The sequence below is a fragment of the Hyperolius riggenbachi genome, chromosome 3, assembly GCF_040937935.1.
Source record: "Hyperolius riggenbachi isolate aHypRig1 chromosome 3, aHypRig1.pri, whole genome shotgun sequence".
NCBI lineage: Eukaryota > Metazoa > Chordata > Amphibia > Anura > Hyperoliidae > Hyperolius > Hyperolius riggenbachi.
The window spans coordinates 124,994,314-125,010,097 of NC_090648.1; the positions used below are offsets into that span (position 1 = coordinate 124,994,314).

Below are 15,784 nucleotides of genomic sequence, written 5' to 3' on the forward strand. Positions count from 1 at the left end.
ATGAATGTCTGTTAAACCAGGTGTGTATGAGTATCTGCAGATATCATAGACTATGAATGCATTTTGCAGGAACAGATCTTTTGCAGGAACAGATCTTTTGCAGGAACAGATCTTTTGCAGGAACAGATCTTTTGCAGATTCTGATCTTTTAAATGTCTATAGCATCTTTGTGTGCAGCATCTTGCAAAGATTTCTGTCTGATGGGGAGTTCAGCTCCATAGAATAGACTGTGTAGAGTATGGCACTCATACTACATGGAAGGGGGTACAATTGGTCTGTGATATTTCATTTTCAAAAGACCATGGTCTGATGTGTGTATGAGCCTTTAGGTTCACCTCCTCCTTTGCTGTAAGCAGAGTTGTGCAGAAAAGCACCGGCCCTGCATTCTCATCTCGCCCCACCCGGCTACTTTTTCATGCCACCCGGCTGGAAAACTTTTTGGTGGAGAGCACTGAATCTAATAAGTTAGTTGGCACTTTTAACAGTAAAATACTCTTTCACCACTTACTGAATTTACGGCAGTATATCTATGCCCTACAGGACTTCATTTAAAGGGAAGGTTCAGGGAGGGAGGTAAAAAAATAAATAAAAAACAATATCCACTTACCTGGGGCTTCCTCCAGCCCGTGGCAGACAGGAGGTGCCCTCGTCGCCGCTCCGCAGGCTCCCGGTGGCCGACCCGACCTGGCCAGGCCGGCTGCCAGGTCGGGCTCTTCTGCGCTCCAAGGCCTGGCACTTCTGCGTCCCACGCGGGCACGCTGATGTCAGTGGACGTCCGCCGGGCTGTACTGCGCAGGCGCAGAACTACTGCGCCTGCGCAGTAGAGCCGGCGGACGTCCGATGACGTCAGCGCGCCCGCGTGGGACGCAGAATTGCCAGGCCTTGGAGCGCAGAAGAGCCCGACCTGGCAGCCGGCCTGGCCAGGTCGGGTCGGCCACCGGAAGCCTGCAGAGCGGTGGCGAGGGCACCTCCTGCCTGCCACGGGCTGGAGGAAGCCCCAGGATATTGATTTTTATACCCCCCTCCCTGAACCTTCCCTTTAATGTCCCAGGAGCATAGATAGTCTTCTGCTCGCCATGTGTGCCCCTGTTGCTGGCCATTAGAGCTCAGATTAATAAATGGAAAGATGTGTTCCTAAAGCCAAAGTGCCTGATTCATGAATGATAACTGCTGTAACAAACAGCACTGATCATTAAATGAAAGTCTGTAAAAATAATGAACTTTCACTTTCCTTTTGCCTTAGAATGCTTCTAAGCAGAAGACATCCAGTGGCCAAATTTAATTGTGCAACACCAAAAAATAAAAATCCCATTAACCCGTTCTGTCCCATCCACAGGCCCCATAGTTACCAAAATACAAAAAAAAAAAAAAAAAAAAAAAAAAACTTGTATTGAAAAAAAAATGCCAAAATTTAAAAGAATACATAGATTGTTACATCAAGAACTTACATAGCTAGCTGACTAGCTATTTGAATATGCATGCCACGAGGGTATATTGTTATTTTTGCAAATTCAGGGTTATGATTATTTATAACGTACAATAAGAAAACCAAAAATAAAATATACATTTTTATTTCCAAATAAAATATTGTCATCATACATTGTACTAGAAACATACTTTCAATGTTGTGATAACCAGGACAAATAGGGACAATAAAATGTGTGGGTTTCATCTACAGTAGCATTGTTTATTTGACAACTATAGGGTGTTTTTTTTATTTTATTTTTTTTATGCAGTTTAAAGGGAAAAAATATAAGGGAAAAAACACTAACACTATCACATATCACCCACACATTACTATACACATGTCAATGTGTGATGTGGCTTTTTAACATATTTATATAAAGAGGATTCATGAAGCCCATCATGTGCACATGAATCCAAATTTCACTGCGCATAGTGTAAATGGACAAATTCTAAGCAATAGCTAAACAGTGTGGATAGTGTGAGCAGGAACTAAGAGTTGTAGAAACTTCTGTCTGATTTGTTGGCAAACCAGCAGCCCAACGGCCAGAATAATCGAGACAAACAAACCTCTCATGAAGATCAATTTCTGCTGTATTTCTGTGCAAAAAGCGGTTCATATTTCATGAAATTTTTGCCTGTAACCAACTTGTTTCAGAGACACGTGTGGACCAGGACATACCTGAAAGTATGGTGAAACACAGCCAATATCAGAGAGGCAGGATGCGTGCTGACTGATCCAACGACCGCGGCAGATTGGAGAGCATTGTATTTCAGATAAGCCTAACTCTGCACATTACACTGTACATGTATTTTAAAGGGGATTGGGCTGGTTATTAAATGTATGGTTTTACGCTATGGAAGCATTTGATTTTTATTCAAGGTTGATGCTATGTGATGTTGCCCAGATCCAGGAGGGCTTATACGCTATAATGCAAATGGCCTCTTCAGTGCGTGCAATCTATGGTGGGGACGTGTTTTGCACTCCCCTGTGTGTTTCTATTTTTCCTTCTCTGCCTCTTGATCTTGCTGAACTTGGAGTGGACACCTCCTGGATTGCAGTGCATTGGTCACATGGGTGAATTGGATATTTAAGACTAATTCAGGTACTATGTTCAACAAACCGACCTGAATAAGCAGACATCCCCTCTTGACATTTGGAGTGATATGCTATATACTTTCTTTGAGCCAATTTCCATTCTTTATCTACATTGTGTTTTCTGTTGTGGAGCACAACCCTTAATATTAAACTTAAAGGACAACCGAGGTGACGTGACAGCCGTGTATATACAGTGCCAAGCACTCAAATGACTATGCTGTGTTCCTTTTTTTTTCTCTTCCTGAAAGAGTTAAACATCAGGTATGCAAGTGACAGTTTCTGTCCACATCGGGACTGGATTGGACTATAGCATAACCCTCACGGATAAGGAATTACAGCCATAAACCACTTTCCTGTCAGTAAATGGTGTCTGAAAGCAGGGAAGAGATAAAGAGTTAATAGTTCATAGACTTGAGCTCTGGCCTACTTCAATGTATGTATCATTGAGCAGAGACAATGGAACAGTAAAAACTTAAACTAGATTTAAATATAAAATAAAACTGTGGGATATCTTAAGTCATTTTTAGGAGAAGGAGGATAGATACAATGGTTTCTCATCAGTTATTTTCACCTCGGATGTCCTTTAATACTTACCAAAATGTGTCAAGCAAGGGTCTAGTATACTTTGTGAGAATAAAACCAAATCATGACCAATACATTTTCCTTTTCTGCCAGGCACCAACTGCCCCATTCTTCAGCTTTTTGCCATAAAGCGTTTTTCACTTTAAAATGCACGTTTGTGTGCAAACTTTCACATGCAGGTTTCCAGAGCATACAGAAATGTGCACACAAATCTAAACAAACAGAACCCTGCCTTAGAACTGCTAGATGAGCCCGATTTGTTCACACGGTTTTCTGCTATTTTTCCCTGGACAAGTCATGCTGGTCCATACCGACAGGGAGGCTATGTGATTCAAACTCATAGCAAGACCAGTTATAGCCATGGCCAAAACAACGTTTGGAGCACATGTTCATGCATCAGTAAAATAAAGTAGTTGAAAAACCTTTTAGTGATCATTTGTATTATGTTGTCATTCAAATGTGAGTGATACACACCTTGCGTGTTAATACATGCATGTCCACAAATTGTCACACAGGTTATTACTCTCCAGTACTACAATTTAGAGGGCTGCTAATAAGATTACAGAGTAATAAAAAAAAAATGTAGACAAAAAAAAAAAAGTCACCCCGGCATTCTATGTGAATAGGCGTATATGTTCACACGCATGCATATAATTACCTATTAGCCTTGAAAACAGAGACCCCCTTTTAAGGGATGGACGGGCAGGAGCTGGTACAAGATGGAAGATAAGATATGTGGAAATAAGGAGAAAGCAGTACTAGGATCTGCAGTCCCTGGGAAACTGAGGCACTGCTAAGGGCCGGTTCACACAGGCATCTGCCGGCTAGTGATGGTCAAGTAGATGCAAATAACTTCGAGTTGATGCAAATGTATGCAGCTTGAAAATGAACCAATCAAATCCCGCTGAGGTAAAATTCGAGTGGTTCATTTTCAAGCTGCATACCGTTGTATACAAATTTGCATCAACTCGAAGTTATTTGCATCTACTTGACCATCACTACTGCTGGCGTGTCAACCAAGCGCTTTCCTGAAAGCGTGCACAAAAGCATTTGACACCTTCTGTTGGCTTTTGCCGGTTTTCCTCCCCGCAGGGGGACACAGACACTGAGGCAAATGACCGTGGAAGCAGCAGTATTCACGTAAACTGCGGCAACCTGCGGAACAGGTGCTGCCCATTCATGACAAGAACCGCGGCCAGCAGGAAACAACCCATATATCGCCCATGTGAACCAGCCGTAAAATTAAGAGATGATCAAGTATCATTTCTTTGGGAGACGGAGGCTTCAGAGCGGTTATTGCAACTTAAATTGCACACCCTTTAATGCTACCATTTAATTAGCTATAGGCAGCACAAGCACTTTCAGGCACAACAACAAATAATGCTGCCTCACTGGTGACCAAGCCTGGAGTCCTCTCCACAGAGCTGCACAGGTACATTGTTTGATTACTATGCAATTCTTTCTAGGCAGCCTTTTTAGAATTGAATGCAGCACAATTTATAATTGTGTCCCCTTTATTGCATCCGGCTCTTCATACAGCATGCATGGCACATATGGTTCATATGCAAACATACCCGTCACCAGCAATGCCGTGTGGCAGCAGGACAACCTGTCTGACTGACGATCGTTTCAAGCCCTGGGTGTCTGAGGCTCTGTGGCCTACCTCCCAATCTAAGATTGATTGCATGGAGTACACTCCATTGACATCACCTGGCTCCGCCTGTCTCTATAATTTGTTTTCTCCCCTTCTTTTTGTAGTATGAAATGTACACACTCGTCCCCCCTTCCCCTGGCTTACTGAACAATCCTCAATTTATAAATCCGATGCTTTTGCCCACTTTTTTGGTTCCACCCCCTTCTTTAAATTCAACACTTTTTGCATAATTTTACTATTTGGTGCCTCCATTTTCAAATAGGGAAAGCTATTGCCAAAAATAGTGCTTTGAGCATCATACAGAGCACATGCTGTATGTTACAGATGATGGGAGCGTTTCCGAGGAGAGCTGAAGGCGGGTGATATTGTACGAGTTTCCCCCATGCAATAAATCCTAGACCAGGAAGTACACCTCTGACACAGAGCCTTAAAGAGACACTGAAGCGAAAAAAAAAAATATGATATAATGAATTGGTTGTGTACTATGAATAATTACTAGAAGATTAGCAGCAAAGAAAATATTCTCATATTTTTATTTTCAGGTATATAGTGTGTTTTCTAACATTGCATCATTCTCTAATATGTGCAGATTACACTCTGCATTCAAAATTATTCTTTCAGAGCAGTCTGAACTAATGACCTCTCCTCTGGCAGATAAAAAAAAAACTGTTCACTTACAGTTGAGATAATAAAAGTCAGAAGACAGCCCTCTCCACGACTTTGAAAGTCGTAGAGATTAACCACTTGCCGACCGCACACTCATAACGTGCGTCGGCAAAGTGGCAGCTGCAGGACCAGCGACGCAGTACTGCGTCGCCAGCTGCAGCCTAATTAATCAGGAAGCAGCCGCTCGTACGAGCGGCTGCTTCCTGTCAAATCACGGCGGGGGGCTCCGTGAATAGCCTGCGGGCCGCCGATGGCGGCTCGCAGGCTAGATGTAAACACAAGCGGAAATAATCCGCTTTGTTTACATTTGTACGGCAGCAGCGCCGTAAGGCAGATCGGCGATCCCCGGCCAATCAGCGGCCGGGGATCGCCGCCATGTGACAGACCACATCCTGTCACTGGCTGCACAGGACGGATAGCGTCTTGTGCAGCCCGGAACACCAGGGGGAGGCAGCAGGTAGGAGAGGGAGGGGGAATTTCGCCGCGGAGGGGGGCTTTGAGGTGCCCCCCCCGCCACCCACAGCAGGCAGGAGAGATCAGACCCCCCCAGCACATCATCCCCATAGGGGGGAAAAAAGGGGGGCAATCTGATCTCCCTGCCTGCACCCTGATCTGTGCTGGGGGCTGCAGAGCCCACCCAGCACAGATCAATCAAACCAGCGCTGGTCCTTAAGGGGGGGTAAAGGGTGGGTCATCAAGTGGTTAATGGCTTTTTTGCATAGAGATAACAACTGGAGTTTCTTAACTCTTCCTGTACTGGAAACAATTACACTGATGTATCTGATCTTAATGTTTTATTTCTTAGCTGTGCTACACATACAAATCATAATATCAAACATTTTTTCGCTTCAGTGTCTCTTTAAAGGGGAACTGAAGAAAGAGGTATACAGAGGCTGCCATATTTATTTCGTTTTAATCAATACCAGTTGCCTGGCAGCCCTGCTGGTCCATTTCTCTGCAGTAGTAACTGAACAACACCAGAAACAAGCATGCAGCTAATCTTATCAGATCTGACAATGTCAGAAACACCCGATCTGCTGCATGCTTGTTCAGGGACTATGGCTAATAGTATTAGAGGCAGAGGATCAGCGGGGCTGCCAGGCAACTGGTATTGCTTAAAAGGAAATAAACATGGCAGCCTCCATAAACCTCTCTCTTCAGTTCCCCTTTAAAAGATGTGCAGGCTGTGAAATAATTGTCAGGCGGGTTGTCATGGTCCCACACTGCCCACAGCCTCATTCTGGTGACGGGTATGCTTTCATGCTGGGCGTGACCATATGTGCCATGTGTGCTGTATGAAGAGCTGGATACTATAAAGCTGACATTTTAACAGCAATGCTGGGATAACTTCTCTTACTTTCTATTATCTACTTGTTATAATCACCCACAGCTCGCTGCAAGTATGCTGCAATATTACCTAACCCAGTGATCTGCAAGCTTGGCTCTCCAGCTGTTAAGTCCCACAATGCATTGTAGGAGTCTGACAGCCGAAGTCATGATTCATAAAGGCAAATGCATTGTGGGACTTGTAGTTTCTGAACAACTGGAGAGCCAAGTTTACAGATCACTGACCTAACCTAACTAAGGCCCAGTGCACACCAAAACCGCTAGCAGATCCGCAATACGCTAGCGGTTTTGGGAGCTGATTTCAGAGCGATTCTAGGTATGTTTAGAGAGGTTTTCTAAACATACCTAGCGGTTTTGGGTGCGTTTTTGTGTAGCAGATTACACATATTGTTACAGTAAAAGCTGTTACAGAACAGCTACTGTAACAAAAATGCCTGGCAAACCGCTCTGAAGTAGCGTTTTTCAGAGCGGTTTGCGGTTTTCCTATACTTTACATTGAGGACGAAACGCTTCCAAAAACCGCAAACGCGCAGCAGGGGGCGCGTTTGCGGCTTGGCAAAAAACGCAAACCGCCGGTGTGCACCATCCAATTGCAATACATTAGACAAGCGTTTTTAGAGGCGGATGCGGCCGGCGGATCGCTACAAAAACCGCTCGGTGTGCACTGGGCCTAATATGCCTTTTTGAAATTGCAATTAATCGGAGGGTCACAAGTGCCAGACTGCCTGCATCTGTTATCCATTTGATAAAATTAAGCAGGAAAAAAAGCAATTACTACACCCCAGGATTTGTCTGATATTTAGAAATAAATTAGTGAAATGGACATCACCAAGCGCTTTTCTTTAGATATAATACAGATGCAAAGAAAAAGAAAAGGAACATAGCAATGTGGTGCACAACAATAGATACAACCAAGCTTTGGTATGGAGTAGTTTTCAATAATGTTCAGGTAAAACCTGAAGGGTAAGTGTCTAAGTTCACGACTCCTTGGTGCAATTCACAAGACCAGTTCAGTGCTGTCAGAATCCGTCTTTACTTGAGCTGTACAGTTGATGCATGCAAACTTACTGGCACTGATTACATGCACAAAAAACTAGAGTCCGGGACAACTAATCCTTGTTTCATTAAAAGCTAAAAACCCCATTGGTTGCTCAGGATAACTGCTACAAAAAGCTAAAAACCCCATTGGTTGCTCAGGATAACTGCTATAGATTTCCGGTAGTTTCCTTAGTGCCTCCCTTAAAAAGAGAACCCGAGGTGGGCATTTTAAATCTTCAGAAACCACAGAGGCATGTCCTGCACATAATGACATGCCTCTGGGTCTCGCTATGGCCGCCTCTACTCCCCCCGGGGTCTGCTGTGCAGCGGGGACAGAGGTGGGGGAGCTCTGATAGACCGACAGCCTGCAGGTTAATACAGGGTTATCCGATCAGATTTTTCAGTCAAAAGAGGAAAAAAATAAATAAAAAAAAGCTCACATTTTTCAGGAGATCCGATCATATTTATCGAATTGCAGTAAAATGGGATCATTTTATTGTATGGTGTGTGGCCACCTTTAAGCCACATCTACACGAGTAGATGCGGCCACGATGCTCCTTATCAATCGAGCCGCTGATGCGGCTCGATTGATAAGATCCGACAGGACGGATCTCCGCACCGCCGATTCCCTGCTCGATCCCCGCGAGGGGACAATGGCAGGGATCGTGCGGGAGATAAGCGGCGCCGGCGGGGAATCGAATGCGGCGCAAGCGGGGACGCGGCCGGCACGCGGAAGAGGCGATCCGGCGGCTAATCGAGCCGCCGGATCGCTGCAATGTCCCATGGTGTAGATGGGGCTTTAGAGCTGCCCAAGTGAGATTACACACTACTATGAAAGCAAAAGGGTCAAAATTGTAACAGATGTGTCTAATGCTAGGCTTATAAAAAGTAAAGATTTACTATTATTTAACTTTACTATCATCACTACACAATATACTGTAGATACACACACACACATTATATAAATGTTACAGTTTGTTTTACTACAAGTACCTGCAATATACATTAAGTCTGGGACCTTTGGGAAATTTCCTTAATACTATGCAGCAATTTTAGTATACTCACTTTATTAGCACTTTTGTCATGAAAGGTTTATAGATGTGCTGCGAAAATGTTACTATAAGCAGAGCAGCTTGAGGCAGGGAACACACTTGTCTTTCAGTTTTCTGCGCGCGTTTTCCTGCATACTTTTTCTGCACACCAAGTGTGTCTCTGAGCAGGAAAACGCGCGCGTTTTTTCATAGCAGCTGATGTAATTGATACAAAAAAATGACAAAATGTGCAGAGTCATGATGCAGAATGTCAGTTTTTTTTCTGCGCGAACAAAATATTAAGTGTGTACTAGCCCATTGATTAACATGAGTTCTCAGTTTTTCTGTGCAGAAAACGCGTACGAAAACAGTCAAGTGTGTTCCCTGCCTGAAGCACACCTTTCAGTACATAGCAGCTGTCACCCTGACCTTATAAAAATGCCTGATTCCCTGGCTGCAATGCCTGTCCCCTGGCGGTAGCCCTGTTTACTGCAGAACTACGCTAATCCAGCAGTTCTGAAATGGTTAGGACTTGAAAGCATTAAAGCAGAGCTGTAAACTTACAAATGAATGCTTCTCATCCTTCTATTCCATTATTTTAACTCCTACACTGTCCGTCTTTGTACCATATACAGTAGTCTGCGTCCACTAAGCAAATGCCAAGTCTAAGCCTGCTTCCTAGTAACCATTCCTTTGTGCCAGAATTTATGAATGAATGTAACAGTCACAAAAAATGGAAGAGAGTAGCTGGCACTAGATCTGAGTAGGAGGTGGACTGGCCCTGCACCAGATTCAGACCCAGCAGTTACGTGCACTTCATATTAAACATCTTGCATGAACAAACAAGAGAACATAAGGCACTGTATACTGAAGAAAAGGGTACCTTTGATCAACGGTGCACAGACATCGGGTATGCAGTGGGGGTGATGAAGGCTTTCGTCACCCCCACTGCATACCCGATGTCTGTGCACAGTTGATTAAAGGTACCATTTCCTGCAGTATACAGTGCCTTACGTTCTCTTTTGTTTGTTCATAAATGTAACAGTCAGCAGGGAACTGTCTGTTATCATGGAAGTAAAGTTTTCATTCTTGATTAGAAACAGTACCTCCCCCCCCTCCCCCCCCCAAAGAAGACCTCTTACCACCAGGGTTCCCATTACTAAGACAAAACTATAGATAGATATCAAGCGCACCCTGGCCCATCCCTTCATAGCTGACAGAATGGGTAAAAATTGTTAATTCAATTACGAAATATTTAATTTGTTTCTGCAACCAGTGTGGTGGTTTCCCCCAAAACACCATACCAGAGTGCACAGTGGAGTGCTTCACTCCCTTCTCTTAATTGCCCATCAGTCCTAACAAGTCACCAGTAATCCCTTCACCTAATGCAGAGTAATATGTAGCAGCATGCTGGAAGTAGCCTCTCCCAAATTCCCCATGTCCTGACCACCTGATGTCCCCTTTACCCGAGTCCTAGTTTTCACTGCCGACATCTTCATAACAGTGAAGAGTTGGACCCAGAGGGGTTGTAGTTGTGTAGTGGAAAGTGGCAGTCTCTATGAATACAAGAGCATGCAGGAGACAAAGGAAGGATAGCTCCAGCAAACCCACCCCCGCATCCTTCCTTGCATATTACGCTGCATTGGGCAAGTGGACCATTGGAGGACTGGCAAGTAGGAGGATGAGGCAAAAAGGTTCTTCAGAGATTCTGTAGTGTTGCAAACAAAACCGCCAAAGGCAGCAGGATAGGTGAAGGGGGACACCATCATAAACATGTATCCCAAATATAAACAAAGATTTAACTTGAGGTACATTTTTGCCATTTGTATGAGGCTCATAGCCTTTAGTCAAGTAATTATCATCATTGCGTATCTTAGCCTCAAAAGCATTTCTGGTACTCAAGGTGCGGCCGGGGCTGACACTCATTCCTCTACCAAGCCCTACAGAAAGGATGTAAGGCCATACAGCTACTTGCGCCCCCCTTCTACAAGGACCAATAGGTGTGTTGCCTAGACAGCCATTCTTTCAATCAGAGCAAGGAGTTACCAGCTAGTCTATACTGTCAGAAGAAGCCAGTCACTGCAGTATCCTAATACATGTATTTATGATATGGTTTAATAACGATGCCCTTGATTTAAACACTGTATGATAAGGGTATAGAGAAGTCAAGAGTCAAAAAATGTGATTGTATCTATACTCTGCACAAATCATGGAGCACAAATTACAAAGACGATGAAATGCTCACCACTAGTTGAAGGTGTACTCAGTGCCATCACACCGTAATAGGAAAAGGCCCCAGACTCAAATTTCATATTCTCCTTCCCAGCCTCTACTTCAACTTTTCCCTGTGTAGAAAAATACAACACTAATTACCGGAATGTTACTGTATCATATTTCCTTCTAAAACACAGGTGTCAAACTCAAGGCCCATGGGCCGAACGCAGCCCTCCTTGCCATTTTATGTGGCTCTTGAAAGCTTCAAATGTGCATCATTCTAGGAAGTTAAAAGGATAACAGCAGGGCTGTGGAGTCAGAACAAAAATCATCCAAGTCAGACTCCTTAGTTTATGAAACCACCAACTCCAGGTACCCCAAAACTACTCCGACCCCTCAACTCCACAGTCCTGGATGACAGTACACTGCCTTCCCATCCAGAGAAGCACACTGGTGACAGTATTTCTGGTTGAAACATTGGCCTCAATTCACTAAGCTTAACTCCTGTCTTTAATAACTCTTCTGAGCTGTTTTACAGTTATCACAATTATATCACCTTGGTGAGAACTGTAAAACAGCTCAATGTTTTACAGTTATCACAATTATATCACCATGGTGAGAACTGTAAAACAGCTCAAAAGAGTTATTAAAGACAGGAGTTAAGCTTAGTGAAATGAGGCCATTGTCAGTTTAAGCCAGGGTGCAGCAATAATCCACAGGACTTATCAGGGATATTCACATGCCCCCCCCCCCCCCCCTTCTGGGATCCAAACCCCCTTGTGTGGCTGGAAAAACACATACCCAAACACCCTTCCCCACATTGCAGAGTAATGCAGCAGAGCAATGTAATAGTTACCTGCTCCAGCAATGTGTCGGTTTCTTCTGTTCTTCCCAGTAGCTGCACGGTCTGTACTTCAATACCTCAGTAGCACTAGAGCAGGCAAATAGTAAAACTGCTCCACAGCACTACTCTGCAGAAGGGAGATTAATGCCCCCCCCCCCCCCCCCCCCCCGGGTGCTGTAGTTATGCCACTGTTAAGACTTAATATTTATTATCTCAGTGTGACCCACGACTTCAACTAGGTTTTGGATTTGGGCCCTTTATGTGATTGAGTTCGACACCTCTGTTCTAAAATGTTAAATTCAGCACACCAGCCCAGTATTTCAATCCAAATGCAAAAATCTACTATGTTCCGTATAAGCTCAGGATCAGAGCACAGACATACCTGCAATACCAGAATGAAGTAGTCGGCCATCCTGTTGCGCTGGTACAGATAATGTTCTGTTGCCTTCTTATCATCCTCATTAAAATGAAGCTCCTGCACCACATCTGGATATTTGAGGAGACGTAAAAGTGTCTTCTCAGAGACCAAACTGGGTGCAAACAATGCTACCTCTGCAAAAACAGATGGGGACTGGGGTCAGACAAATCCCAACGCAGGAGTAAGAGCAAGCCTAGCACACATGAAGACACACAGACACAGTCAATGTGTGAAGTATATTTTCACCTGTGGATAAGAAGCGGTGGGCAGCAAGTAGCAGTTGCGGAGAAATTTTGACTCGCAGTTCATTGTCGTGATCTTTAAAGACTGAAAAATCCTTTTTATCCTGGCGGCGACCAACACGTTTTTTACTGCGATTATCAGCTGCAAAGGAAGAGACAGCAAGTCAAAGTTGATCACAGTAAAGCAAATTACTAAGGTAACAAATAACCCATCAATATTGTTAAGATTGTAAGCCTTTGGCAGGGTCGTTCCTCCCCCCACTCTGTCCTTAATCGTGCTACCCCAGCAATGACACCCTTCTCATGGACTATGACTTGATTTTTTGGGTCTCTGTAAAACACATTTTATACACCATTTGTATGTGTAACCTTGGGTTATGTTGTATAACTGTTTGCTACCTCTCAGTCACCCTTTGTTTACAATGTATGTACCCCTATTTATTGTCCAGCGCTGCGTAATGTTTTTTTTTATTTCCTGCATGTAACTGGATATTGGAATTGAAGACTGGGAGCTTGATTGGATTATACTTTAGTACATCTGATCAAGTGAGTCTATTGCCTTTGAGCAAAGTAATAGATTTTCCTGGAAACTCAGTGATGAAATACACAGGTAAGACTGAAATCAGTTTGCACACTACAGTGTTCTCCCCAGAATTGTTTTCCAGCCGGGTGGCATGATAAAGTAGCCGGGTGGGGCGCGACCAGGCAAATCCAGGACCGGCGCAACACTGCTTACAGCATAGGAGGATGAGGACCCAGATGACAGCCGGGTGCTCCCCAAAATTAGCCGGGTGGAGCACGCAGCTAAAAGAGCCTGGGGAGAATACTGCATTAAATGCACTTGACAACAGCCTTAGTTTATACCAGAATATCATAAATGACAATGGCATTTGCAGTGCCCTTTGCCTCAATTCTATCTTCTACCACAATACATGCATTTTATTTTAAGTGAAGGTATGAAATGGTTCTACTTAACATCCATAACAGCTGGGTGTGAACACCAGGGACTTTATACTGGGTCTCTTTATCCCAATATGCATCACTAGTATGGGGGCTATTGTAAAGTTTTTAACTTTCACCCGGAAGTTATAGTGGATTGATGAAATTTTGTTAGTGTCATCATAAAACTCCAAAGTGCACGATGTTGAGAAAATCTGCTCATTGCATCATTTTCTTTCCAGATATAGCCAGAAATGAGAGAAGGATTAATGCTGGGCATAGACTGTTAGTTTGTGTCCCTATCAATCAAGCCGCTGATGGCTCGATTGATCATATCCGACAGGTCCGATGACCCGCCGGATAGATTCCCCGCTCGGGCGGACGATAGGGGGGAATCGAGCGGCTGATGAAGAATGCCCGCGGGGACGAGCGGGAATCGATCCGCGCACACGCGGACGAGCGGTGACGCGCCGGCATCAAGCCGCTGGCTCGATACCGCCGTATTCTCGAACCATCTATGCCCAGCATTAGGCTCACAGTGCGCTAACATTCCTGAGTTTCAAGGCTTATGGTTGCCATACATCTAGCGATTCTGATGCAACTGACAAAGATCCAAAGTCGATCAACTAGTGGCCCTCACACAAGTCATATCCTATGCGATTCACCTTCACTAATCGATCTGACCAGTATTGTGTCTCCATGCTCTGAATTCAAAAATCGATTCAGAGTCGATCAAATGACATGTAAACAGTGGCTGATTTCTGTGCAATTGACCAATATATTGCCTCCTGCTTGATTGACTAAGCTGGTCAATTCAACATAGCCACTTTTCCTCGATTGGGCATATTGGAATACACTCGATTCTCTCGATTCGATTAAGTGATTGAACCACATGGTCGATCATACAGCCAAATAGCTAGATATATGGCCACCTTAATAATGTCCAGCAGATTTATGATGAGATGGCAGTTTATGGAAACGATAGCCCACCTTATAGCAATATTGTGAAGAAAAAAAAAGGAATTTCCAAAAGTGATCACCTGTCCCTCACAGGCAAGCAAAGACCTGAAAGACCATCACTGATGGACTATGCGACCACAGTGAAGAAAGTGAAGAGTTTAATCCTGGAAGACAGACTGACTAACAACCATCCAAATAATCATGAATGAAACTGGCCTCAGTTATGGTACTGTGTAGAACATTATTAATCATGAACTGCACATATTTAATGTCTAAGAAATAAAGGATACAAAGAGCTGATTTTCTCAACATCAAGCACTTAGGGACCAATTATGGCAGAGACGAAATATTAACAATATACCATAACTTCTGGGGAATTAAAAAAACTTTACAGTACATTACACCCTTGTTTGGTTGTTAGTAAGGTCAAGATAGTTAAGGGTTAGGGGCAGGTTCCTTTTAGGGTCCTGTGACAGTTTTTTGCTCAATTATAGGCAGGTTAGGCACCAGTGAGAGGTTAAGATAAGGTTTAGGAGCTGGTTTGGGATAACGGAGGAAGGGTATTTGTTATTAAAGGGCCAAGAATTGTGTTAAGCAGAGTGTGAGAGAATGAGGTTAGTCTTGTAGTAGGTAAACAGGACTGGGTTTGGTTGGAGCAGCAGGAGAAGAATTGGTTGAATACTGACAAGATTTCAACTGGCATATCCCATGCCCAAAAAGCCAGTCTCCAGAAGTTAGTTGATGGAGAGATATTGGTGAAAGGGCCCTTCCCTTTTCTCAGAGATGCTGAAAAAAACTCACCAATCAACTACACAACCCCCTCTACAAATTGCACAACATCAACCACTCCACAAATTGCCTTATTGCTGAGACACACAATGCTGGGGTCATAGTTTGTAATGAAATTGCATAATACCAGACTTTTCAAAAATATCTGTTTTAGGATCTTGTTCAGCAAAAATAGCATCTTCATCTTAAGACATTAGACAGCTGATCAAGAAAACAATGCAAAAGTTAGTATTTAGAATATATTATATATATATATATATATATATCTATATATCTATATCTATATCTATATCTATATCTATATCTATATCTATATCTATATCTATATCTATATCTATATCTATATCTATATCTATATATATCTATATATATCTATATATATCTATATATATCTATATATATATCTATATATATATCTATATATATCTATATATATATATATATATATATATATATATATATTCTGAGAAGGCATGAAGGTGTGGACACCTGCAGAG

The 15,784-nt window shown here is 43.3% G+C and overlaps 1 protein-coding gene across 1 annotated transcript in view; it reads right to left on the minus strand.

Annotated features, from left to right (window-relative positions):
* The window catches only part of LOC137562219 (metal transporter CNNM4-like), a 103,749-nt gene that overhangs the window by 49,826 nt on the left and 38,139 nt on the right, over positions 1–15,784 (minus strand). Inside the window, exons 5-7 of the mRNA XM_068273552.1 lie at positions 12,604–12,741; positions 12,322–12,491; positions 11,127–11,226 (exon numbers count right to left, since the gene is read on the minus strand). Coding sequence (XP_068129653.1) covers positions 11,127–11,226; positions 12,322–12,491; positions 12,604–12,741 — 408 coding nt within the window. The remainder of the gene's footprint in view (positions 1–11,126; positions 11,227–12,321; positions 12,492–12,603; positions 12,742–15,784) is intronic.